The sequence below is a fragment of the Elgaria multicarinata genome, chromosome 10 (genome assembly GCF_023053635.1).
Source record: "Elgaria multicarinata webbii isolate HBS135686 ecotype San Diego chromosome 10, rElgMul1.1.pri, whole genome shotgun sequence".
Classification (NCBI taxonomy): Eukaryota; Metazoa; Chordata; class Lepidosauria; order Squamata; family Anguidae; genus Elgaria; species Elgaria multicarinata.
Genome location: NC_086180.1, coordinates 68923673 through 68951045, shown reverse-complemented (window position 1 = coordinate 68951045; position 27373 = coordinate 68923673). Strand labels below are relative to the sequence as shown.

The following is a 27373-nucleotide window of genomic DNA, read 5'->3' as shown; positions in this document are numbered from 1 at the left end:
ACATTTAAATAAAACCCTTCCCAAATAGTTGCCCCCAGCTGCACAAGACAAACATACAACCACCACCCAGTTAATTTTAAACTAAATATTATAGCTTTCTGTTAACAAATTCAGTGGTTAAATGTAGCACAAATATAGACCAACTGTTTTAATTGTGCCCTAAAAGTTACTCAAGATTTGATCAAAAGCTGTTTCTAAAAATGTCATGTAAGTGTAACAAACAAAATAAATATTTTGGATGGATAGGAAGGACAAAGCAGACTTGGAGATCTATGTCATAAACAAAGCCACAAAGATTATGACTGACATTTAGGAAAGTATCCACAGTTTACTTTGGCTTTCTCCCAAGCCTTTGTTATGGAGAAAGAATCTCTCTTGCAAAGGCTGAATGTTTAACAGTGGTGTTTGGATTGTTTCCGACTAACCTAACCAGCTTAATGTAGCTGGAGGCAAGATTATCCTGTGGAGTAAACAAAATAGAAAGCATCTACACCTATTAGAGTAACACAAAAAACACTTACATTTTTAAATGGTAAAAATAGAAGCAGTTACCTAGGAGTTCTGCTTCTCCCTCCCTCCCATACACACTCACATGTTGATCACTAGATTTGTTTTTTAAAATAGATGTGTAGTCCTTATGGTTGAAAAAAAAAGTTTTGATCTGATTTTACAACTAAAAATTTGCCATTCTGGCAAAGTGGAATAATTCTTCCACTTCACCCTCAACAACACAGAGCAATTGGATGGTCTTAATATTGCTGGCCATATTCTTACAATTGGGCACTTATTGTAGATTAACCCTCACAATCGCATAAGGCAGACTTCTTTTGAGCACCCCTGCCTATTAACCTATCGGAGAGTATTGTGTCTTTTGAACAAACATGATCAAATAAGCAAACATTTATGCTAGTGTAGTGTACTGCCTGTGTAGGACTAGGATTGGAAAGACCAAGGTTTAAATCTTCACACAGCCATGAAGCTTACTGGGTGACCCCATTTGTGTGTGCTCTCTCAACCTAACCTACCACACAGAGTTGGAATGAGGAAAAAGGGATACAAGATCCATGTACACTACTGAGTGAGTTCCTTGGAGTAATGTGGGAAGTAGGGGGAATAAAACTGTTATTAAACTCATATTTTTTGCTACAGTAGAAGAGGTAATGGTTGTTATCATCATCATCATCTAGGCAAAGTATTCTTAATGGTGTGTATTTCTATCTCCCTGTGTTTGTATGCACAGGAGGGGAACTCAGATCCAGACTGGTTACTTGTAAGCCAGTTAAAGGTAATAGCTGTGATCAAGAGAGCCTTTACATCAACATAGTTCTGTCACTAATTTAACTCATTACAATAGTACTTAATTTCTAAAGAAGAGCTAACATCTCACCTAGTCACTTTTCTTGTTAAACCAAGATGGGGCAGGGCTGCTTGTGTTCTCTAATGAAGTGGGGGGAGACTGTATAGGCAGAAAGACACATTGTTACATTGCTTATGCTTTTATACGTTAAAACTCTGTCCATGAAAATAAGTTTAGGTGCTAATAGAAATTATTTGAACAATTTTTGAGTTTAAAGACTGGTAATATGCTCAACGATATAAAGTGTTTAATCAGTATGGCCATAAATCTGCACCACTTCTTGGATCTTCATTGAAACCTCTTCTGTAGCTGCTTTCTTCTACTATTGTTTCATTATGGCATGTTGGGACTGGCTGAAGGGTGAAGATTTGCTGGCCTAGTGACTTATGAACAGGGCGACTGCATTTCTCGATTGAGAGTTTTACTTCTGTGTAAATATACATAGCATTGGATTGTTACTGTTACACCAGACTGATGCAGGAAGAAAAATGACACTTATTTTGACTTTCAAAAGGTTTATATATTTATAGAGTGCACATAACATCCCATCTTTCTAAATACATACATAACAGACATTTTGAACCAGAATATAAGAAAGGCAAACAATTAAACTGTGTTTATGAACAAAAGGTTTTGTGCAGAATGTGCAAGAGCAAACTTTCAAAATGTCCCCATCCACACTCCTGGTGTCCTGTCACTTGCACAACAGTCTGTGAGCGACTTGGGCTAGACATCTAGCATTATACCATCCCAGCCATGAACAGGCCTTGCTTCCATTCAAAAGCTGTTGCTCCTTGTAACTGCAGCTCCTTCATTTCTTCAGCTGCATCATCTTTCTCCAGTGAACAAATAGGGGAGCAGAGCCAGTGATAGCAACAGAATTTAAATGGAGATTCTTGGATGGAAAATGCAAGAGAGCTGATTTTTCCCCAGCTGCGCTTGTTCCTAGAGGTGATATACTGGGGAAGAACTGGAAGCACTAGTAAGTGGGAAATTCCAGTCTTTCCCCCTGCATGCCCCCACCCCAACCCAACCCTTAGCAACAGTAGGTGTTGCAGTGATGGGAAACTGCCCTTCTGCTATAACTGGCAAAATAGCTGGAGAAAAGACACTGAAATCCCTGCAAGGATTTAACTACAACTGCACATTTGCTGTGCAAAATAGGATCCCATGGAAAGGTGCAGTAGTTAATAAAAGCTACATTAAAGTATATAGCACATTTCCAGAATACGAGCAAATTCTATTTTATTTAATTGTATTAGCACCTTGTCATTGGGTTGCTCAAGGAATCCCAGATATTTTTGGATTGTGATGAGTTTTCAGATATATGTTTTAGCATGTTAAAATTACTTTAGCTCCTCCTCCCCCATTTCAATGACTGTTCATGAGAAACACACATTAAGATAGCTTGTTCTTCAAGCTTTGAAAAGCTAGTTACTACTTTATCTGTATTGTAAGAAGTCTTTTAACATGGTGGGCAACTGGAGTTGTGGTACAAGATGCAATCTGGGTCTTCCTATATAATTTCGGATACGTAGCCGGCATAGTTGGCAAAGAGAATACGGAGTAGCTGCAAGTGGATAAAAAAAAAATGAAATCAAATGGTAACTTTGCACCTTCAAGATTTTGCAATGTGTTTGTTACAGGATTACAACTTTTTATGGTATGCCCAAATGGGTAATGTACTAACATAACTTTAAAATCTAAACATTTCAACTGAATACACACATATGGCTGTTAATGTGTCCAAGCAAGAACAAATGCTAAACAGTACACAATTGCACAAAAACTGATTACAGCCAAGACAGTGGGGTAAAAGGACTTAATATAATGTGTGAGCATGTAAGACATTATAACAGGACAGAGGAATATAACATTATATAGTAACATTATATATATATATATATATATATATATATATATATATATATCACAGAGTAAAATACATGAACAGGTTCATGTATTAGGCATTAATCAGCTTGTGTCGTGGGAGAAAAAGTGAGGCAATTCTTAAATTGTTCCTCTGCCCCAAAACATCTTTTATTGTCTTCCAAGACAGATTGACTAAAGAAAAGCACTAACTTTCATTTGCAAGGTTAAACAGAGAAGCATAAAAATTGTAAAAGATGAACAATTCTTCTAACCTCAAATCCCAGGCAAGTTTCCAGAAAGCTTCAGGGGTGGTGAGGTTTTTTTAGGTGGCTGTGATCATTTTACCCTCAAGATCTCTTGAGGGAGTTGTTGTTGTGAGGGTGTTGGGTTGGGAGTGGAGATTGGAATTGTTTGTGGAGTGAGAGATTAATTGCTAGGGATTTAGGATTGGTGTAGGGAGAGAGAGAGGAGAGGTGAGTGGAGAGTTTGGATTAGGCAGGATTGGAAGCATATTTTAATTTGAAGCTTTTAACATTACAATAAACTTATTATTTTGTTAGCTACCAATTACCACGTGTCAGCTTGGCATTATTTACCTGCCTCGCAGTTATCATACACCCACACCAGAATATACCCACAGTACATTTAAAAACAGATCCTATATTTAACCTGTTTCCTTCATAGCTAGGGGAAAGGATTTATTTAACCCTCCCTCAGGTTTTCAAGTGGTGATGCTTGGCCTGAGAAAGGTTTATGCGGCGGGCCTAGTATAGGTGTAACGTTGCAATCACCTTTCACCAGTTAAGCTAACTAGTTCTTCTCCCCTCCCATGAAAATGAAGAGGAAATTTCTGCTCTTTGTGGGAGGAACCCTTTATCTCAAGGCATGAGAAATACATCACTCTAATACACACACACACACACACTTTACCTTCTTGTAGAAGCAATACTTTTTCCACCGCACTGCGTGGAGAAGCTACATCTACAGGTCGTTCAAACTCTGTATTTTTGGCATTTATGTCTGCCCCAAACTCGAGAAGCGTATTTATTATTTCTGCACTAGAATGCCTTGCAGCTCCATGTAATGGGGTTTCCAAAAACTTTCCCTTTTGTACATTTGCACCTACAGAGTTGTAATAGAAAAAAGAATATATTATATATACTGTCACAGCAAAATCATAGTGTCTAAATCCTATTCTCAACAAAAGTAGGGTGCTTCCAGGTGGACGGCTGCTAGGGCTACCAATCAAAAGGTATTGTGCACCTGTTCCATCTTGTCCTTCTTAATGGAATCTTTCTGGTAAGAAAAGAGACAGAAGAAATGGTGGGAAAACATGGGCGGGTTACAAATAGAAGATGACATCATTTAGTGCCCCTGTAAAATTCTGTGTTTGAGGCAGGGCAATTGCAGGATAAAAGCCTTGTCTGGAAGCACCTTTAGATTCTTAATCTATACTAATACTACAACTAAACAAACATTTTAATAGAAGTACAGCCAGGGCTCATCCTTCAGCGGGAGTAAAATCCCATCCAGAATGGGCCAAACACCATTACCCAGTGTCAGAGGAGCCACCTACCAACAGCATCTTTGCCCTATCAGGATTGAGTTTCTTTATTGGCTCCCATCCTGTTCATTACCATTCCCAAGCACCCCTTCGCATCAAATTTGCAGATTATACAAAACTAGCAGGAATAGCAAGTATTCGAAAAAGAAGAGGGCATGAAATTAAAATGCCATTATATTTGTGTTTCCAGGATATTTCAGGAAAACAATAGCATGAATCTAAGCAGTGCTAAGACCTCATCTGGAGTGATGTATTTCTTGAAGTTGGTTATGCCAGAGTTGGAAGAAAGATGAAGACAGGTTGGCAAAGGCTTGAAGGTGAGCTATAAGAATAATGAAGGGTCTAGCAAACAAGATGGGAAAGGGGAGACCGCTGGCTTACTTTCTCCTGTATGATGTGGATGGCATGGCACTGTTGTCCTGCTCACTTTATGAATGATAAACTTCTGAGGATTGCTAACTGGGTTCCATCTTTAAATGAGAACAAAGCTGAAACATCATCATTTGAAATATACAATATAGTTCACGTAATCCAGGTTAGTTATGAATGTTGTATGTTTCGGATCGTCGTTTAAAAACAAACTTTTACTGTGGCTTTTTAATTAATTGGCTCCAGGTTAACTGCTACTACTTTGAAGTGATGTGTTAAAAGAAAGTATGTAAAGGGGGTGATTACAGGGGGGGACTGCACTTAGGGTAGTGATCCTGAGTGCTTAAGAATGTGGGCAGAGCAAACAATGTGGTCAGATCAAATGTATTGATTGGCTTATTTGTTTGTTTATAGTAAACCTAAAACAGCATTTGTACTGCGATGAAAGACTAGATTAGTATTAAAAGCAAGCAAAATAAAATAAATATTAAGCATTTTAAAATATGTACCTGAATGCAGAAGCTTGCGAACACATTGTTTCTGCTGTGAAATGCAAGCTACATATAGAGGTGTTCCCAGGTGAGGAATGTCTTGGTCAACATCTATGCCCCATGAGATCAGCAGCTCTAGACAATCACTGTGACCTGGCCAAAACAAAACCTCAATCTCTCAAACAAGAAATTACATTTACAACGCCTGATGCATTTCTTGATCCCTGCAGTCATTCTCATTCCTTACCTGTGCTGGCTGCTTCATGGGTTGGAGAAGGGAGACATGTCTCCCACTGAGCTTTGGCACCATACTCCAACAGAAGCTCTACACAAGGCGCACTTCCTCTTGAGCATGCATTGAATAAGGGTGTCATTCCATCAATGGTTGTAGCATTCACCTAAAATATTGGATATGTCTATGAGTAGGAACAAAATACTTGGGTACATATCATGTTTCTGCCTTGGGGATATTTGTTGTCTTCTCTGTTTCTGTTTTTAAATCTTCTATGTAACTGGAAAATGCAGCACAGCAAGGGAAACTCTACCACTATAGCTTGCAGCAGGGAGCAACCAAAGCTATCCTGTGAAGAAAGCCATATGCAGGCCATGAAGTATATTGGGAAGCAGGGAGAAAAAAAATCTAAAAAAGTAAGATGAAGACTTGGATACTACCTTGATATGGTATTCAAAAAAGGCAGGGAATAAATGCACTGAAACTGGAAATTATATGGCTAGGTTTTTTTGTATTGCTGAAGCATGGATTGCCCTACTTATAGCTGGGAAATGTCACTTAGTACAGAAAACAGCAGCTACTCTTCTAAAAGGATAGGCCACTGGTAGCACATTACATCAGTGCTTTAAAATGTGGACTTACTGCTTAGTGTCCTCCAACCACAATTCAAATTGGTATCAGTGCATGTTTTACAGGAGAAAACAATACTTACATTTGCTCCTGCTTCAAGAAGGATTCTAGCACACCCTACGTGATCGCCTAGGCAGGCTTCATGCAGTGGAGTCACTTGATCAATGGTTAGAGCATCTACATTGTATCCCTGAAAACAAGAATAAAAATGGACAATTGGACCTAGTTCTGCAAAGCTTTTCAGTCTCCTAGTAAAAGGTCTACCTTACCAAACAGATAGGAAGTCTCCTAGCAGAAGTTGTTAATGCAAATTAATGCATTTAATTGTCATTCAAAACCAGGGATCTTAGGCCAACAGTTATTAAAAGGAACGGGTAAACTTAATAAAGTAGCCCATCATCAGTAAGTGCTAGCACAACAAAACAATCTAGCTCATATTTGGAATATACTTGAATTTCTGACTCCATTTGAGCTTGTGTTGGCTTCTCACATAAATTAGAACCCTGCAAGATCAGGGTTTTTAATTGCATGGGAAAGTTACATGTGTACAGCAGACACTCACCTGCTAATGTGTGCAGGCCAGTGGGACCAGGTGACAAGGATGTGACAGAAGGGGCAAAGTTGGGTAGTATGTCCTTGCTTTCCCTCACTGATTCCAGCTGTAGGAGAACCACCCTGGCATAAGGTTAAAGTGATGAGATGATTTGTTACCTGCAGTTCTTTTGTCTGTTTGTTTTAGGTTTTTTACATTGAATGTAAAAATGTTGATCTGGTTAAGTGCTGGAGAGGGGCATGTATCTAATCCTGATCTATATATCATCATCATCTCATACACACTAACAAATGAACTCAGATGCCAATCAATTTAGAAAGGAAACTGGGCTAAGCAAAAACAAAGTAATGCTTTCTACGTACTTGGGGAATTTCCTAGGTACTCAGAAATATTTTTGTTTTTAAATAATTAAAATAAAAATAAAATCAAAACCAGTGTGACAAGGTTACCAGTGAATCCCAGGATATATAGAATGTGGAGGTGTCATGGGTGGTGGGCGGAGGGGGTCGGAAACTGGAGGTACTGGCGTGAGGCAGATGGAATTGTTGGGTAATCACTGTACTTTTAACGTGCTGGAAGTTACAGACTGTACCAGTGAATAGCAGAGTTGCAAGCGGCTCTTAGTCAGGACGCAGCAAAGACCAATAATATAAGGCAAGGATTCCTTGTAGTTATAAAAGTAAATCTTTTACTGACAGATATAATTTAGTTATGGCAATACAAGTTATACTCACACATAGTCATAGTAATACAGCATACATCAAGCTGGGGTAAGATGAGGGAATAAAAATGGATACAAATACAGTTTCTTTTATAGGCAGTCCTGTACAAAATAATGCAACCACTAATTGACAATCTTAGAAAATGACTCTATGCAATAGTCCAATAATTCAATAAGTGTCCACCTGCAGAGTTGGCCTTTAAGTGATTATGTTCTGCTGACTCCTCACTTCTTCCAAGTTTTGCAGGACATTGTAGAAATAAAGGAAAAGATAAAAACCAGAGTCCATTCCAGGACTCAACAGGAATAAGCCTGATTTGCCTCTTGACACTATTATGGTTAAAGTTTTAAGGCTTAAGCACACTGTGAGGTTTTTAAAAACCCATCTCCCCCAGCACTATAGACAGAAAGAAGAACACTGTTTTACTTTCCCAATCTCCAGAACCTCCCCTCTCCCAGCTATAAAATGTAACCAACCACGAAACGAAGGCCTCAAGCACTACATACGCAGCAGAGGAAGTCTTCAGAGAGATGAAAAAGAAAAGTAAAAATATCTTCTCCTCCCCTCAAACCTGAACAGGACTCTAAGAATCCTATTTGAAGTTAGCTGTGGGGCTACACTGCAACCCTCTGTCCCAGATCCCACAGTAGGTATAGTTCCATTTTACACCGATCTCTGGCATTACAGTTTACATTGATGGTGCTATATAAATAATAATAATAATAATAATAATAATAATAATAATAATAATAATAATAATAATAATACACCAACAAGGAAGACATTTTTTAGGAAACTGAAATGCCTCACAGAAAAGCAAAGTGGAGATATTTTCGTATCTGATAACTTAGACCAGGGGTGTGCAACTTGTGGACCTCCAAATGTTTTTGCCTAAAACGCCCGTCAGCCAAAGCCAGCATAGCCCACGGTGAAGGATGATGGGAGTTGTAGGCCAAAACAACTTTTCCTAATTTTGCAATATGTTTAGGGGTTGTTGCCATTAAACCAGGTTACACAAACTGTGTGGTAATCCTCACAAATCCTGCATGGCCAAACATTTTGCTAACATTATCGTCAGTGGTTTTAAACTATTGTACACTTCCTAATGAACATCCCCCAAAGGCTTCACATTTTATTAAACTGCTAAACCAAGTACGCTAGGGAGGTCTAGAGAAGTGGTTAACAAACAAAACACATGCCACAATATCGTTTTCATATTAAAACACTGGATGCTAATGAAGAATGAAGATAAAGAAACTGTTTTAAATGCAACATTAGCATTTTTACCTGGGCAATTAAGGTTTTTAGAGAAAGCAGGCGTCCCTGACTTGCTGCTTCATGGAGTGGTGAGCGATCTGCCCAAGAACCTGTGGAAGAATACCACCATACAGTTTAAATTGCATAAATGTATTTTTAATTAATATAAAATAATACTTCATGATAAACAGTACATTTAAATATCACATCATGCTTATTTAGGTATAAATTTCATCTCTTACTTTATGCCCATTAATTTATAAATGTAGAAAAGGATGACAAAGTTTGGAGGGAGCATACTTGAAGGGAGGGACTATAGGATACTGGGGATTTGCAGTTCAATCCTAACTCCCCTGCTCTCCCGTCCCCTTGCAGCCAGCGCGAAGAGAACCACACTGGCTGCCTTCTGAGGTCATAACAATGATCTTGGGGAGAGAAAGGGAGGAGACCTGAGAGCCAGGATACAAGTTATCCTGAGGCCTCTCCAGCCTGTTTCTGACCCATCTGAAGTGCCATTGCAAGATGGGCAAAAAAGCCCATCTAGCAAATAATGCAGGGCAGGGAGGCGAATTTCAGGGCTTCAGATCATCGAGGACACAGTTGATAGGATTATGCCCTAAGGCTGTAAACCTAAATTGGGAGCAAGTCTATTAAACTCAGTGGGACATGCTTATGAACCATATTAGAAAAGAACTGCAAGGCAGCTAGGTATTAGGAGGCTTGGGATATCTATAATCTAGTGCAGTGGCCAGATGGAGACTGGAGCTCTTTCTTGTAGAAATACAAGTTTGCTTCTTCAGGCATTCTTCCTCAACTTAGTGTCATCCAGATGGGACTGCAACTCCCATCATTATTAGTCAACATTAAGCAAACCCTTATCAGGCTTTCTTTTTCTTGGGTCTTTTAGACAGCAACTAACAGTGATCATGTGATTTTGAATTGGAAACATCCCCTCTGGACAATGCTATTCTGTGAAATGAAACAGCACCATCTAGTGGCAGAATTATAGTGCCACGCTGACTTTACACAATAATTTAAATATTGGATTATCTCCACTCTTTTAAAAAGTAAGATTATCAGGGAACAGTGTGAGAGACATCCTGGAGGTTCACAATGTCACCTAAAGGACCTTAACATTTCCATGAGTGGCCACTCATGAGCATGTAATAAATCACCCAAGTAGAGATGCTTACAGTCCAACACATATGGAGGGCACCAGGTTGGAGAAGTCTGGCTTAAGGTATAGCACAAACTGAGCAATTTTGGAGCACACTGAAACATAGGGTCTGCCTTTATAAAGGGTATTGCTATGATGATAACCAAAAGATCCCCAAAGTTAACATGAGAATTCCGGTGAGCATCCATTGGGTTAACTAGAATTCTGCAGGAGTAAATTAATTATATATTCTTCCAAGTACACTTAATGTTTCCTCCTATCCCCCCCCCCAAAAAAACCCAACACCTTTTGCATATGCTAGAAAACTGAATCATACTTTATAAAAATCTTAGGCAATATTTACACCAGAAAATCACGAAACAAGAAGCAAATGTTCTTTCTGTAACAAATTATTGTGTGAGAAGCAAACCCCAAGATTAATGGCTGCTGTTTACAACCATCTTGATGCACCCTTGCTGCAGAGAATTCAACACTCACTTGTGCCTATTTGTTTTGCTGCCAATATGAGCTATAGGAGCTGATGGACTGGGAAAGTGTAGCAAGCATATAAAGTACCTTATTAATATCCCTCAGGCATTTTGAACTGATACTGATATTAGAGATTGTGTTGAAGCCAGAATCAGTATAGCAGTGGGCAGGGTCTTCTTGCCCCCCTACAAGTTCACACTCATCTTAATTTGTGCTCTCTTTACTATTGAATTGTATGCCTCTTTTACATGTGCTCCTTAGAAAAATGACATTTGCTTCTCTCGTGATGGCAGGACACAATCCAAGCCCTGTTTTGCACCAAGCCTTCCTTCCTTAGTGTCCATCTCAGTGCATACACACTCTTAACATTTCATACAAGTCAAGAGGAGCGCACTTGTCTACTTGTTAACATCTCTATTCTTGTACCAAAGAGCACTTGCTGAATGCCTGCATTTTTCATAGCTAAAAGATCTTATCCATCTGTGGTATGTTATATTTATTTACTCTGCAATAGTCTGTCCTACACTGGGCTTCCAAAGAAGTATGTGTTTGCAAATGGACCATATGGAGCTCCATCACACCAGCATTTTATCGCACTCACGTCATGCCTGGTTTGTGGTTTTGCAACGCAGTACTCACATGACGTCGTCACTGTCCTGCACTCATCTCACCTCTTCCCCATCTTATTTTACAGAGGGGAAAGTCTGGTTTATTTCTTCCATTCGGGATCAAGGCGCCCTCCCACCCCTGTGTATTGCTGTCCTTGCATTTGTCTTTTGTTAGGGGTGTGTGCTTTGAATGTGCTTGCTGACGAAAGAGGAGGGTGGGGCGGTTCTCCTCTTCCAGCACACCATGCCAAATGGACTGAGCTGGTCGAATGGGCTTTTGCTGCTCCAACCCCACCCTCCTTGCCTACAGAAATGGCACCCGGCCGATTAAATGTTGAATTGGTAAAATGCTAGACAACCAAGCCAGAAGGAGGGAGAGGGGAGAGTCTCCCACATCCATCACCCGACAAAAACCAATGAAGTGGAGGGGGAAGGTGAAGGGGGTGGGATGCAAACAAGTGAAAAGAAAGTCCCGTGGTATAGCTACGATTGTGAAAGGGACCAGCACTTGCCACGCTAAAGAAATGGAGGTCAAAATCACGGGTGCACACCAGGAAAAAAAAGTAGGTGTGATGGAGCTCATGGTTTCCATTAACAATTCTCAAGTTATTTTTAAGAGGATGTTTAATCTTACAGTGGATCTAATTGTTGTTGAAGAACATCTGCAGTTTTGTATTATCTATATAGGTTGTTTGGGAATACACTGGTTGTTTGTGAGTACCATTGTCATTTTTTATTTTATGTCTACGCATATGTGGGCTAATCAAGAAGCATCCCACCCCCAGCTTTCTATCGAGAGATTAACTTCGAGAGACTATGGGAAAGGAACTGAAATCTAAAGAGCTCTTGTGCACCCTAACAACATTGTAAGAGGCATCCCCAAAGGGAGGGGGGGACAGGCATTGCAATTTCTCAAGGCCAAGAACCAGTAAATAAGGGATAATTGGAACATATAAGAGTGGAACTCAGCAAATTCTCATTACTGGTACTGACTACTAAGTTATCTGATTGTTACTACTGTTGGCAGAATTGAAGATAATCATGTTTATTCTGGTGTACTCTATGAATATTAATTTTTTTGAACATTCTTGTGGTCTTTCAAAGGCCTTATGCTCACACAAAATCCATGGGAGCTTTCCCATCTATTGTAATGGAGATGGAATCAGGGAATTAAAAGAAAAAAAGCAACATTTTTAAAAGGCAAATTGGAAAAATATTCCCTTTTTAAAATATTAACCTACCACCTCCTTATCATTCTTTTCTCTCTGACTGAAATGCAAAATGCTGCTGACTATATTTAGACTCTGCATTTGAAGCCATCTGGCGTCTAAATTTACCAGGAACGGAGCCTACAGTTCTGTAAACACTGCAGAGATAAGGTTAAAACATTACAATAAACAGGCACAAACAAGGAAAGATTAAAAAAAATGTATACAGTACCTAAATCTCCATCTCCCCATGGCATTTCCAGCCAATCATAATTATAAATCCTGCTCATTTTAAAGAAGAAAACAAAAGTGTCCCTTTTAGCTGATGCCAGTTAATATACCTCAGCCATTTTTAGAAGGAGCTCTGATTAAATGAACTTTCACCTGTAAAGCCTCTGCAGTAAACAGATATCCAAAGCCTTGACTTTAAGAATTGAGCTCAATTTTATTGCTTGGTAGAAACACTATATGCAATAATGCATCATTTACACTATAATTATTGTACAACTTCAAAATGAACAATGTGATCGAGTGATCAGAGATTTGGACTTGGGTCTGGGTTCAAATCAAACATCTTCTGTGAGTTTGTCATGAGGTTTTGGGAAAGATTGTCCCCTCAACTTCAGTTCCTTATCTATAGAATAGGAAGAAGAGAAACCTGCCTCACAGGGTTGTTGTGAGAGCAAATATCATAAAAATTGCAAGTTATTGTACAAGTTAAATGTTGAATAAAATTATCATTGCAGTATCATGTCATGAAAGCATAGGATGCCTCTCTAAAATATACTAAGTCTATAAAGGTTATCACATGTAATCAGATAAACAACACCATTAATTTTCCAAAATTTATGCATATTATTAGCATGGATAATTGTGACAAGAATTACTTTTGTGTGAATAGCCTTCTCCTCATATGCTATCTTAATCCTTACATTTTCTTTTCATTCTATAACAACAGGCCAATCCATTTAGCCTTTTGGAACTGCAACCTTAATCATGAGTTGTAGGGCCAAACTCCACAAACAGAGATCTGTGCTCACACATCCCAATCTTTCTATTCTTAGTTTAAAACACTGGCTGGGGGCTCCAAATTGGATTGGATTGGAGCAACTGTATAGAGTTTAAGCCTCCTGCACAGATTTCCCAGTCTACACCTCCCCCCTTTTTTCCTTACCAAACAAAATTAGCTGAGGAGAGAAAGATGGAATAGCTCTACAATGTTCTTAGAGTGCTAGCCTAGGAGCTGTCTGGAAGTACCCCGATCTAAATCGCCACCACCCCTGCCCACCAGCTTCTATTTCTCTCACTGGAAGAAAAAATAGTGAATGATACAAGTACCTTTATTTTATTTTTCATCCAGTAGGGCAAACAGCAGCTTGAGGCTCAGGTTGTTTAGAACAGAGTTCCCCCAGCACTCTTCCCCCAGCACTACTGCTCTGATCCAATCATCCCTTTTATCAAATAATAATGCATAAATATGTTAGGTGATCCAATCACAGCTATCCCATGTAGTTTAGCCGTTCATGATCTACATATAGTTGGCTACCTTTACGTGGCTGTGTTTGTAATTTGTGAATTGTCTCAGCACATATGACTTGCCACTGGGATTATTAAAAGTCTTAGGGGCTAACCCAAACTCAGTGGTTGAATGTTGAACTGTGGGTTGTCTGTTGAACTGTGGGTTAGTGTGTTGGCTGAACTCATTTTCTACAGGTGGCTTGTTAACCATACAATGTGGCTTATTTTTTCTCAAACAAGCCACGTTGAGAACCCATGGTTTGCTGTTGGGTTGTTCGGGATGGTTAACAAGACACTCTGCTTGGTTAACAAGCCATGCTGGGTTCTGACAATACGCTTAAGCGACAGTTCAACAAACAACCCACGATTCAACAACCCACACTCAACCACTGAGTGTGGGTTAGTGTGGGTTGTGTGAACAGCAATGACTGTCTATATCAAGAGAAATTGTTACATCTGAAGTATTTCTGTTAGAGAAGTCTCTCCATTTTTAACAGGAAACTGTAAAGTAGCCATCATATTGCAGGCAAAATGTCATAATGTCATGTATGCGAAAATATCTCCTTGTGTGCATCCTTGCATCTGTCTTACCTAATATAAACAAGAGCTCCGGCTCCAGTATTCCTGTGTCAAAGTTAACTTCTGTAACTTACAGTAAGGCCAAAGGTATTGTTTATAGAACAGAGAGAATTGTTTAGCATAATTAGCTATGCCCCAGTGTTATGTTCTGATTGGTTAATGCTGCAACAGGGCCCTGCCCCTTGCAAGCTCAAATACTGTACTGTATTCCCTATGTCTTTTGTCTGATTGCTCCCTTTGAAGAGACCAGGCCTTGATTACTAATCAATAAAGTGCTTTTGAACCCTCTGTCGCTGGAATGGTGGAGTCGTGCTTAAGGACTGTTTGGATTTCGTCCTTGGGTGAAAAGAACATTGATCTAACATTTCAATACACTTACTTTTGAGCATTGTTCTCTTTTGAAAAATCTGAATGTACTAGCTTGTCCTTTAAATTTCTAATTCTACATTTAAAGAGAGAGAGAACACCCAAGGATTCTGATCGCATTCAGATGTCATATTTTCTGATTCTCCAGTCTGTGGTTTGGACAGGAATGAGCTGTGCATACACAGTCCCTTCACCCCTCACACACACACACGCGCACACCTCTCGCACAGCCAGCTTAACAAAACACTTCTTAGATTGTCAAAACAACAGTTTGCCATGATGTCTGAATTGGCAAACTGCGGCTTGAGTGATCCTTTCAAACTAGGATTATAAATTACAACCATACTGTTTTTCAATCCTAATTTAGTGCGGAGATGGGGAGGGAGTGCATGTGCTTACAGCTTGTTCCTGATCCTCTCGATAATAATTGAAGGATCAAAGAACATCCCTAAAAGCAGCCACTGTGCACTACATGTTTTTAAACAAACTTCTTAATATAATTTTCAGATGATTAAATGCCAGACTACAATGCATCCTTGAGCATGACCATTTAAATCTGATCCTGCATCAATTTATCCTTACTACAAGAATTAGCTTTCTTATATATTGACCACATGATTTTCCATAGATATCCCCAGCTAGAATGGTTCCTGAAGTGTTTTTCCATGTTGTCTACTCATATATTTTTCTTTAGCCACACAGGGTGAAAATTTTCATTGGCTCAATTCAGACATCACACCAACCCAGCATTATGAAAGTTTAATTAAGGAAGCTGAATTGATAAGCTATGGTTTACATAGTTGAAACAAAGATTCTAATAAATTAATTACATATTTGGACAATGATTTAAGTGTACAACCTGATCCAGATATGGTAATTGGGTGGTCAGGTGGACGAAAACCAGATTTATGGATTTTTGGTAACATATAAATGCCAGGAATTCAGGATTGTTAATTTAGAAAAGTTTCACAGCTCCTTCATTATTGTAAGCCAACATATTTGTATGCCTCACAGTGCTTTTGAAAATAGATACACAGACTGATTCTATATATTCATGAATTACTGCAATGTTTACATATCGTCTGTAGTTCTTCCATGGTCTCCTGCCTTGTTTACCACAACATGTATATTTACATATAAGGTTACTCTACCTCTTCTCCAATCTGTAAACAGTTCTCAAGGTTTAACAACACTGGCTTTTGCTCTTGCATATATATATATAACGTAGCTTCAACATTTACAAAAGCATAACTCAAATACATAGCATCTCCTATAATTAATGTTATCACATTATACACCAAACCACACACACATTGCCACAGTGAATATTTAGATTATAATCTTTAATTTAGGAAAACAGTTACCATTTTAAATGAATGTTACAAAAGCTAGTGGCAATAGGAAATTCTACTGCTTTCCCATTGGTAGATATTATTACTAACCTTGGCTGGTGAGAATACCCCAGCTAGCTTTTCGTTTCGCAGGACACTCCCCTGTGCATTCTAGACCTCTTTTTAAGCGATTCTGTTTAGTGCAGCTCCTCTCAACAGCAGTATTAGTGGACATAATTTTAGTGCGTTTCCACCCCTTGCCAGGGCCTGTATGCCATCAATGCTGATGCTCTTCCTTGCAGAGCGTCCACAAACTGCTAACTACTTTCTTTTCTCCTTGACGTTTCCTCACAAAGGGTCTGGTTGTACTTGCTGCAGAATAGCTTCCTGTAAGATAGCTACCACACTGAAAACCATTCAGCAGCATTTACTAGCAGGACAGGCAGCTACGAGTGAGGGAACTAAAGGATTGCATTGGCATGTTCTATTTATAAAACAAGAAAGAATCAGCTTAGCTGCAGCCTGGATCTATTTACATGATTCAAAAAGGGAAAAGGCTCTTTGATTTTTGCTTAAAGTTACACGAGAAAGAAATAATTGCCTTATTATATTAGCTGCCTATCCATAAAAAAACAGGGAGGGGAATTTTGTGAATGCAAACATGAAAACAGTTTTGTGGCAATTTGCGAATTGAATGCTACATAAATCCTTGGTCATACCTTTGCAATGGACAGAGTAGTTAAAGTATTATTAGATGAGAATGCAAAACTGAAACATTAATATTATATAGAAATTTGAATTGGAAAATAGTAACATGTGCTAAAATATAGCTGTGAGGACCAAGCAGAAGTATTTCTTATTTTTCTAAAGATTCAACAAACTAATTTCTCAGACACTGACTCAAAGGGGCGTATAAACAGTACATGTTAGTAAACCAGAGTAAATATTCTTTAGGCATGACACTGAATAACTCACTTGTAATGCTGGAAGCAATTCTGCATGAACAAGCAAACAGAAGAGATTAATCTTAGGATAAAGTTACAGCACAGATTAACTAGGGCAATGATCTTATTACAGCAGGGATATGCCTAGTTTAAAAAGCCACTTATGCTGTGGTTTTGTTTAACTAACTTAAGCTTTTATATATATGCCTTTAAGAGGAAGCCTTAAACATTTAGGAAAATGAATTGAAGACAGTACGCAGAAGTTAACAGGACATGTTTTCAACTGGGGTGCTGGACCTTTATATCTGTTAGCCAAATCACATATCCCTAACTTTTACATCTTGGGCCTTTGCTTACTCCTCTCTCCAAGCCCTCTTTTCTCTGTCCCACTGCTAGGAGATATGACAGACAGACTGGTTCCAGGTGGCTTCCTAGAGCATGTGAATGGAGCATGAGATGCAAGAAAGGGTGGCCTCCTTGCTTCCATTCAAAGCAGAGTCTTTCAGCTAGGAATTGCTCTGCAAACATCCCAATTACACTTGCAATTTTGCAGGAGGAGACAGGATACATACACATTATGCTTGTGTATGTGTGTAAACCTAGCAGGATGCACCCATTCTCCTTTCTCTTGAATTTGCCACTGCTCCTGCCTTTAAACCATGATGGTTGCCAACTGTCTGGAAAACTATCAGCATGGCTGGTTTTCCAAGTTCTTCCCCTTCCTCCACCCTCACTACTGCTTGATGAGGGAGACAAAGGCCTAATCTACACCAAGCAGGATATTGCACAATGAAAGCGGTATATGGTATGTATTAATGGGCCTTCAATAGCGCTAGTGTTACAGTCGTGTGAAAAAGAAAGTACACTCTCTTGGAATTGTATGATTTTACATATCAGGACATAATAACAATCATCTGTTCCTTAGTAGGTCTAAAAATTAGGTAAATACAACTTCAGATGAACAACAACACATGACATATTACACCTGTCATGATTTATTTAACAGAAATAAAGCCAAAATGGAGAAACCATGTGTGAAAAAGTAAGTACACCTTATGATTCAATAGCTTGTAGACCCACCTTTAGCAGCAATAACTTGAAGTAATCGTTTTCTGTATGACTTTATCAGTCTCTCACATCGTTGAGGAGGAATTTTTTTACAATTTTTTTACACTCTTCTTTACAATGTTGCTTCAGTTCATTGGGTTTGAGGTCATTTGTTTATGCACAGCTCTCTTAAGGTCCCGCCACAGCATTTCAATTGGGTTGAGGTCTGGACTTTGACTGGGCCATTGCAACACCTTGATTCTTTTCGTTTTCAGCCATTCTGTTGTAGATTTGCTGGTGTGCTTGGGATCATTGTCCTGTTGCATGACCCAATTTCGTCCAAGCTTTAGCTGTCGGACAGATGGCCTCACATTTGACTCTAGAATACTTTGGTATACAGAGGAGTTCATGGTCGACTCAATGACTGCAAGGTTCCCAGATCCTGTGGCTGCAAAACAAGCCCAAATCATCATCCCTCCACCACCGTGCTTGACAGTTGGTATGAGGTGTTTGTGCTGATATGCTGTGTTTGGTTTTCGCCAAACGTGGCGCTGTGCATTATGGCCAAACATCTCCACTTTGGTCTTGTCTGTCCAAAGGACGTTGTTCCAGAAGTCTTGTGGTTTGTTCAGATGCAACTTTGCAAACCTAAGCCGTGCTGCCACTTTCTTTTTAGAGAGAAGAGGCTTTCTCCTAGCAACCCTTCCAAACAAACCATACTTGTTCAGTCTTTTTCTAATTGTACTGTCATGAACTTTAACATTTAACATGCTCACTGAGGCCTGTAGAGTCTGAGATGTAACTCTTGGTTTTTTTTTGCAATTTCTCTGAGCATTGCACGGTCTGACCTTGGGGTGATTTTGCTGGGACGTCCTCTCCTGGGAAGATTGGCAACAGTCTTGAATGTTTTCCACTTTTGAATAATCTCTCTCACTGTAGAATGATGGACTTTAAATTGTTTGGAAATGGCCTTATAACCCTTCCCAGATTGATGGGCAGCAGCAATTGGTTCTCTAAGATCATTGCTGATGTCTTTCCTCCTTAGCATTGTGTTAACACACACCTGGATGCTCCAGACCAGCAAACTGAAAAAACTTTGGGTTTTATAGAGGTGGTCATACTTGCCGATGATCAATTAATCACGGACATTTGATTAGCAGCACCTGTCTGCTACTTAGCATCTTAATTATTATGGAAGCAGTAAGGGTGTACTTACTTTTTCACACATGGCTTCTCCATTTTGGCTTTATTTCTGTTAAATAAATCATGACATGGTGTAATATGTCATGTGTTGTTGTTCATCTGAGGTTATATTTACCTAATTTTTAGACCTGCTAAGGAACAGATGATTGTTATTATGTCCTGATATGTAAAATCATACAATTCCAAGAGGGTGTACTTTTTTTTTCACACGACTGTATATCCTGCTTGGTGTAGATTAAGCCAAACCTTTTAATCCCACCATTGCCTGGTTTTCCAGCCATTTCAAGTTCAGGTGTGTGTATGTATAATGTTTAAACACACACACACACTTATTCAAGGTGGTGGGAAGACCTAAAAGACTATGTCAATGTGGTGCTGGCAGCAGCAAGGAGAAATTCAGATTCACAGCCATGGCACACATCGTAATCTGGATGGCTCTCCTTCCCCATTGGGAGTGCTGGTGAGTAACTGGTTTATTGTTCTATGGCTCATTTGCTTTCTGTTTGGCTGGGCAGTGTTTGGCTGCAGAAACTGGGCTGACTCTTCCACTCTTGCTTGACCCTTCCAGACACCTTTGCCACCTGCCTTGTCTCCATCTTGGTTGATTGATCTAGCAAATGGCTGGGCAACTTGTGGTTCTCCAGATGTTTTGCCCTACAGCTTCCATTGCCCCTTCCATTGGCTGTGCTGGGTAGGGTTGATGGCAATTTTGAACCAAAACATCTGAAGTGCCACAAGTTGACCATCCCTGTTTTAAGTGTTATAATTATTGAGCTATGCACGTATAGTCAGAAGTCCTATTGAGTTAAATGGGACTTCTAGGTGAGTGTATATAGAATTTTCACCTTACAGCTAGCCTCTGCAGAGCTCCCAGATCGTGTGTGTGTGTGAGAGAGAGAGAGAGAGAGAGAGAGAGAGAGAGAGTCCAAGAGAATGCTGCTTTGCATAATTTTGAGTTGTATTCCATAGCCTCACTGATTGCCTTTCAGTCCCTCTCACCTTCAGTGCTTTCCATCTGTAAAAAGGGCAAAGTTTTTCTAGAATGTTTAATAAATGAAATAATAAATTAATATGAATATTCTCCTTAAAAGTGTATTATTCATGTGACTTAATGTGTAGGCTGGGGCTGGGCTCATCTGCTTGAGTTACACGCTTCTATGTTTGCTTTGTGCTTGTGGCACAAATGGAATCTGGATTGTTTATTATCTGTGTTGGCTTGATATCATGGATGGAGTTTTTTGATGGCAGGGGACATAGTGTTTTCTCTGTGCTCCACCCAAACTGCCAAACACTGTCCTTTGACCCTATCAGGTTTCACAATCAGAGCCATCCCAGCTATCGGTTTAAAAAATATGAGTCGCCAGGGATAAGTGAGAGAGGCAGTGTGTTCTTCTGTTTTTATTCCATAACAAGAAAGAAGGGAAGTACATGTTAAGCTATTGAAGGTAAGGCAGAAAGTTTAAGTCCTTTATCTATAGGCTAGTACTTTATGTATTGGGTTGAACAATTAGTCTATACTGATTTCTTTTCATGAGCACCAAGAGCTCTCTTGTACCTAGAAAGCTAGAATGCGTCTAACTAGCTTTTATTAATAGAACTCTGATCTATCTGGAATGTCCGCTGAGAAAACATCTTGTACTATTCTCCTTCTCCCAACAACTGTTGTTGAGTAACATTATCAGTTACAATTGTTAAACAGAGGAGGAAAACATTACTTATCATTCATAGCTATGAATGCATTCAGCCTCTTCAGATAACACCTCTAGAAATAAGAGCTCCTGCATAATTTCCAGAGTTTAAGGAGCAAATAATTGGATAATGACAACCAAACAAGAAAGGTGACGTACAGCATAATCCTATCCATACTGACTCAAACCTACGTCCATTGAGTAAAATCCATTGAACTCCGTCGGTCTTTCTTCTGAGTAGCCATGCATAGGACTCCACTGTTAAACAATGAATTGATGATTCTGGGCCCAACGGCGTAGTCACCACTCTAAAAGTTGCTTCATGACAAGTCTAATTTAAGCTACTTGAAAAACGCCTAGGTACAAAACTCATGTCAGACATGTCCCACATATATGTTAATGTACCGATGTTTAATATAGAGAATGTTATAATTGCGGGCAGTGGCATCTGGTGCTTCTCCTTCTCACCGCCACCATCGTCTGGGCCAGAACGAGTGGCAGGTGAACAAGTAAGTTGCAATGGTGAAGAGGAACAACAACTCCAAGGGGTTCATATCAGTGGGGCCCTGGTGGGGGGTGGGCTTTCAACAGGTGTCCAACCATGTCTACTTTTGATGCCAGTCCTGATTGTGGGGAGCCATCAATTGTATTATAGCAGCTTTATCTTCTCTCTGTATAAAAGGATGTGGAGTAGCATCTCTGTACAAAGAGATTTTGATGTGAAGCAGCCCATGCATATTTTAAAAAGTTCTCCAGTTAGCTTTCAAGTAATATAATCATATATTAAATACCTGCTTTGTATTGAATGCTACAAATTGAATAGATTTATGACTAAATTCATTGCTAACAACCCCAGAACTCAAATAGCTCATTCATGTTAAATGAACATTACTTAATATAATTAAAAAGTCTGGTAGCCTTAATACAATACCTGTAAACTGTTAAAATGTGTACAATAAACATTTTTAAAATTAAATGTTTTAATTGATTGGTTTGTTTGCTGTTGAATAATTTCTATGCTTATTTTATAATTTTATTATTATGTTTTATAGCAGCTCAGGTGAGCATGTTCCAAACTGTGTGGAAGCAAAGTATAGTCTTTCCAATATTTAAAGGGGGCAATAAACAGAACGTATTTAACCACTGCCATATTCATCTTTTCAGTGTTGTTTCAGACAACACACTAAGCCATGGTTAGGCCACTAACCCTTTCACAGCAAATGGTTAGTGAGCGTGTTCAAACCATGATTATGTAGCCACCATGGTTAAGAATAGTTTAAATGACATGCTAAGTCATGGATCACATGACATGCTAAGCTATAATGTTTAGCTCAAAATACTTATTGCCATGACTTAGTATGTCATCTGAACAGGGTCCATTGATAGAGTACTGCTTTATTCAGCAGCATCACACTTTCTTTTGTCCCATTTAAGTTTCACTTAAACAACTAGCATATAAAAGATCTGTAGTATGTCAACATGGGGCTCATCTACACCAAGCAGAATATTCCACTATGAAAGCGGTATATGATATGTGTCAATGGCCCCCAACAGTTGTCAGTGCACTTCAATAGAGCCGTAGTGTGGCTCCTGCATTTTATATACTGCTTTCATACCACTTCCATAGTGGAATATCTGCTTGGTGCAGATGAGCCCTAAATATTTTAGCATATTTTACTTGCTAAAAGTTAGGTTCATGCAGCATGGTGCTTGAAAGGCTTCAGAATGAAACTTCAACCATTACTGTGGCATTTGCTGTCTGTAGCAAGGATCCAAGAGTTATATGCACACATCCAAGAGAAGTATGAACAAAGGCAGAAGTGCATTTACAGGGTGTGTGTTTTCTAAATTCATATGTGCTACCACAGAGACCAGCTGCTTTCCAGTTTTAACTTTGAAATCTTAAACTGAAAGAAGTTCCGCATGCAATTTTTGATCCTTCAGCATGCTGCTCTTATTTTTATTGTGGTCTTGAGAATGACTGGTGATCTTTGGACATCAAGAAGAACAAGTAATCAGGCCAATTTCTCTTACCCATAATTATTCCTATTTGCATAATAAGGGGACTTAGTGAATCCATTGGGAATGCACAAACCTGCAGCTCTGCTGAAGCTAAATAGATTAGTAGATGAGAGACTGCCCCATGTCAGAGTAGGATTTCTTTTCTTTTTTTCTTTTTAAAAAGAAGTAATGCAAGACTGGCGATATGGGAGGGTACTGCAATACAGAAGGAGTTAGGGTGTCTAATTCTTGGTATCTAGTTTTTCTTGTAGCATATGAGCACACTTAAGACCATGAGAGCACTCACTTTTTTTAAAGAGGTCTCCAAATTGAGGGGAGGGGAATTATGCTTCTCATTACTGGTGAGGTCACATGCACTATCTCAGGGGTACAGAACCTCAGTCATGGGGACCAAATCCAGCCCACCTGAGTTCCCAATCCAGCCCTGTAGGGTTTCCTACATGGTTATGCTCCCTTGCCCTGGTCTCACACCCTGTTCCCTGACCACTAATCGTTGGCTGGTTTCCCAGCTTCCCTGCAGATTTTTCTCCCCCATTATAAAAGCTTGAAATGCCTCCCCTGAAGCTTAGTTATTCTCAACAATAGCTTTAAGTGAAAAAGTGCTGGGATTTTGCCTTCAGCCATGCCCAACACTGGAATGTGGTCCTCAAGAGCTTCTCCTTAATGGAATTCAGTCCTTGGGCTGGAAAACGTTCAACATTTCTGCATTATCCCATGTGCCGATAACACTCATCTAACCATCTTCCATACTGTCCTCCCAATTGCAATGAGTGTGCTAGAAGGGGGTGGGTGATGGAGAATAACATTTCATGGGCGATAAATATTATGACCTGCATAGTGGGGGGTGGAAGTGACTTCATGCAGCAGAAGTACTCCTTGGGGCAAAGCATCGGGATCCCTGCAACGAAGAACTACTGGCTGTACATCTATTGCATGCAAAACAATAATTTGGGATCTTCCTAAAAGAAGAATTCCTTCTTTTGAGGTTGTGTTTTGTATCACAGGAGAAGACTTAAACCTTCAGAATAATTCGTGAGTCAAATCGGGGTGTGGGAATTCCTTCCTGATTTGATAATGCTGCTGGGAATGTATCTAATTTATGTCCATTAAGTTCTATCAGAAGGAGATATTCTTAGCACTTTAGCAGCCAGCCATCTCATCTAATATCCCACTGCTAGTTATTGACATCATTGATGTCTAGAATCTCTTCCAATGGAACATATGAAGGAAATGCTTTTGGAATGATTCCCATGAAGGCATAGGATGAAACATGTTATATTAGGAGTGGTTATTCACAGTGACTTGTCCTCTGTCATGCCTATGAGCTGTTACTGGAAAGCCTTTTTCCATAGTAGTCAACTTGGCTAGCCAATTTCTCACACAACCTTTTCCACAAGTGCTTTCAATAGGAGTCATTCCAAAAGCACTCCCCTGAAGGCAAACATTATATGGAAATGAGCCCTTGTTGGAGAAAGAGAAAATGCTCAGTCTTGCTGGAAAACGAAACATGATATGGAAACATCCAATTAAATAATACCCCATGTGTATTCAACTCAATTTTAAAACATATTAGGTTGTTTGTTTTGTGTTTGTGGGTTTTTTATCTTTTTTTTTTTTTTTTTTTTTGCATGGGTATCTCGTGTGGGGAATCCAGCATCTCACTGCTTTGATCGTTACGCTCTTTCATGCTGTATAAACATGTTTTAAGTACATAAATATATTGCAATCTTTCTTTCGATTTCCCATTGGGCATCCAAAGACTGAAAGAGCATTTTAGCACATGAAATGTAAATTAATTTTTGTAAACATTACTTTATATTGCAAACCTACTTTCATTAGAAAATACACGTTCCATTTTGTGGTTTAGCCTGCATTGTCAACGTTTACAAATTACACAAATACAAGAGAGGCTCAAAGACGCTTATTTACATCTGTTATCCTCCATGTACTCATAAGGAAATAAGGCATATTGAAATTAATTGCATTTCTTTCTGAGCATAGTGCTTTGCATCACTATCTCAAAAATGCCAGCCTATTTGAGTGGGTGCTCAACTATTCCCACTTGTTATTAAAATGTCTTGACTAGTTTGTCAGTGGGGGATGTGTTGCAGACTTGTGTGGATAATTGTGGTTTCAAGGCGTACAGAATGGTTATTTCTGGCCTTGCCACCACCACAGAAGAATCCTTCCAGAGCAGGGATAATTCTGGGCACTAGAAATGTCATAGGCAGGACTGAAATCCTTCACCTTGATTCAACTGCGCACTCTCCAAAAATCAAGTGCTGTAATATTAAATACTGCGCCCATTTATTTAGAATCAAATAGATGCCCTCTTTTGACATAAATACTTCCCAGATGTTCCACTCATCTTTTGCCCCTGGTGTAAATAACAGATCAGATCAGGTTTGTTTATTTGTATGTAGTCATCAAATATTTAACAAAAGATATCAATACAAAGATAACTTTAACACAAACTCAAATAATATAGGACTTAAAATTCTGGATCCTTTGCTAAAATAACACAAACTGAATAAAAGATTACACAAACCTGAATAAAATGATTAAAATCATTAATGAACTTAAAAGTTCTGAATCTCCCCGACAAGGCACAGCATTCTCCCTTGAGGCATAAATTACTCAGCACTGATTAATAGCACCCACAGGCTGCAGTGGGGCTCCCATTGCTTACTCCACAGTAACCTTATAGACTTCAGTTGGATATTAATTGGGCACGAACTGCTTGAATAGTGATGCCTTAAGAAAAACCAGTGCCTGTATATCTCTGGCTCACAGCAGCTTAGATGTAGCACAGAGAGATGTTTTTGAATCACTACACATAAAATCCACCTCCCTCTTCATAATGTCAATGTTTACTATTTTAAAACCAGATCAGAAGTGGTTCTCCCAACTGCCTTCAAAAGAATCAGATTTCATTCCATCTTACCATTTGGCAATACAAGCTAGTCAGACATCATTATTGCACAAGTAATCTTGGTAAACAAGAGTATATACATAAAGCTGTGCCAGAAAAGAACGTAGAGTGGCATACACCCTGGAAATATTATGAATATCAACCAATAGTAGAAATACATTTTCATATAAAAAAAACCTTCACTTTTTTTCAAAAAAATTATATTTAGAATTTTCAAAAAGTTAGATTTCATTATTTTAATTCACAACATTCTAATTTTGCTCAAGTTAAATAAGAATTTTCTTCGCAAGTAATCAGTAGGGCAGTACATGAAGAAGCAAAATTCTATCTATCTAAAGTAAAGTGGGGAAATCTATCCAATAAAACTTTATTAGCATGGAGAATGGGGCAAATCACAAATTTGCTTAATGAAAATACATTTTTAAAAGTTAGGAAATCAATAACAGCAAGAAATGGCAATTGTGATAAAGTAAACAGGAGCGTACCTTGTCCTTGAGGAATTCCATAAAATTCAGCAGCTATTCGCGCTGCCTCTTTACGATTCCCTTTTACAATGTAGAAATGGCTGAGTATTGCCAGGCTGATTTTCACAAAAAGCTTAAAGCAGAAAAGTGAAAGTATTGTAAAGTAGACATTGGATAACTGTTGGGCAAAAGGGCGATTTTCCTCTACAACAGTCATTGCTGCACTAGAGGCTTAGCCAGTGTTGGGATGCAGCTCTGAAATATGCTGATAAGATCATATGGCTCCAGCCAGACACTGCTAGGGAACAGCTGGTCTTGAGGAAAGAAAATATCAGCTGGTCATGATGCTGGCAGCTCAAAATATGAGGATTATTTAGACTGTACATATCACTGAGTTCACTTGAGCTACTGTTAGCTTGATGGTATTCAGCTGGACAATAATACCTACAAACAGTTTCAAACACTTTAGATAATAACACTTCATACTAAAGGGTTTGTTTAATTCCACAGCTCATATATCCATTGTGTGTAATTACTACTGTTTTGCACCTAGTAAAAGAACAGTTGTCAGATGGTATTACTTACAACTGGTTCTTGTTTTATTCATAGTTTTCCTAACAACCTGCTGTGAAGCTGAAAAGAGAAGATTGTTGGGTCCCTGCCCTCCTCCTTCCCAAATAGATGTTGCATGTATATTCACAAACTTTTGTTGGATCCCTAATTTAAAGTGCAATTATATTTATTAAATTTTCTAACATGTATATTCTAAAA

General features: G+C 38.9%; 1 protein-coding gene across 3 annotated transcripts; it reads right to left on the bottom strand.

Annotated features, from left to right (window-relative positions):
* Positions 1–1852: 1852 nt before the first annotated feature.
* ASB5 (ankyrin repeat and SOCS box containing 5) lies at positions 1853–26934 on the bottom strand. 3 transcript variants are annotated; one of them, XM_063135486.1, is made up of 7 exons: positions 26624–26934; positions 9078–9157; positions 6598–6705; positions 5901–6051; positions 5672–5806; positions 4160–4351; positions 1853–2927 (listed from the first exon to the last, which is right to left on the bottom strand). In XM_063135486.1, the coding sequence occupies exons 1-7, from the start codon at positions 26817–26819 to the stop codon at positions 2800–2802; spliced, it is 990 nt and encodes a 329-aa protein (XP_062991556.1). In that variant the 5' UTR covers positions 26820–26934; the 3' UTR covers positions 1853–2799. The 3 variants fall into 3 exon arrangements, with proteins under 3 accessions (XP_062991556.1, XP_062991557.1, XP_062991558.1); XM_063135487.1 differs by lacking the exon at positions 26624–26934 and adding an exon at positions 16414–16760; XM_063135488.1 differs by lacking the exon at positions 26624–26934 and adding an exon at positions 12741–12876.
* Positions 26935–27373: the final 439 nt, after the last annotated feature.

Bases quoted from the DNA above. Each gene is read 5' to 3' on its own strand.
- ASB5 (XM_063135486.1), bottom strand. From the start codon at position 26,819: ATGACTGTTGTAGAGGAAAATCGCCCTTTTGCCCAACAGTTATCCAAT. The intron at 6,052-6,597 runs GTAAGTATTGTT...CCAATATTTTAG, and splicing joins TTCTTGAAGCAGGAGCAAAT to GTGAATGCTACAACCATTGA. The intron at 2,928-4,159 runs GTAAAGTGTGTG...ATCCACTTGCAG, and splicing joins AGTATTGCTTCTACAAGAAG to CTACTCCGTATTCTCTTTGC.